Source organism: Penaeus monodon, chromosome 33 (assembly GCF_015228065.2).
Source record: "Penaeus monodon isolate SGIC_2016 chromosome 33, NSTDA_Pmon_1, whole genome shotgun sequence".
In the NCBI taxonomy this organism is placed as follows: Eukaryota; Metazoa; Arthropoda; class Malacostraca; order Decapoda; family Penaeidae; genus Penaeus; species Penaeus monodon.
This window is the reverse complement of record NC_051418.1, coordinates 12,676,429-12,676,645: the sequence shown is the minus strand read 5'-3', so window position 1 is coordinate 12,676,645 and position 217 is coordinate 12,676,429. Positions and strand designations below refer to the sequence as shown.

The 217-nt window shown below is 42.4% G+C and overlaps 1 protein-coding gene across 1 annotated transcript in view; it reads left to right on the top strand.

The window, feature by feature from the left end:
- Positions 1 to 217, top strand: part of LOC119594050 (ubiquitin-conjugating enzyme E2 variant 2-like) — a gene marked incomplete at its 5' end in the record, with an annotated part of 9,050 nt that overhangs the window by 5,652 nt on the left and 3,181 nt on the right. The window contains 1 exon segment of the mRNA XM_037943084.1: positions 5 to 130. Within this exon segment, the coding sequence (XP_037799012.1) occupies positions 5 to 130 (126 nt within the window).

Sequence of the window (217 nt, the reverse complement as noted above, 5' to 3'; positions counted from 1 at the left end):
GCAGACCAATTTTGAGAATCGGATGTACTCATTAAAGGTAGATTGTGGTTCAAGATACCCAGATGAGCCTCCAAATATTCGCTTTATCAGTCGGATCAACATGCAGGGAGTCAACAGCCAGACAGGAGTGGTAAGTGTGAGGGAGGTTGGTTATTTTATGTGAAGTGTACACTTTTGCAGCTTATCTTAGAAGGTCCTTGTGTGATCATTCTAGACT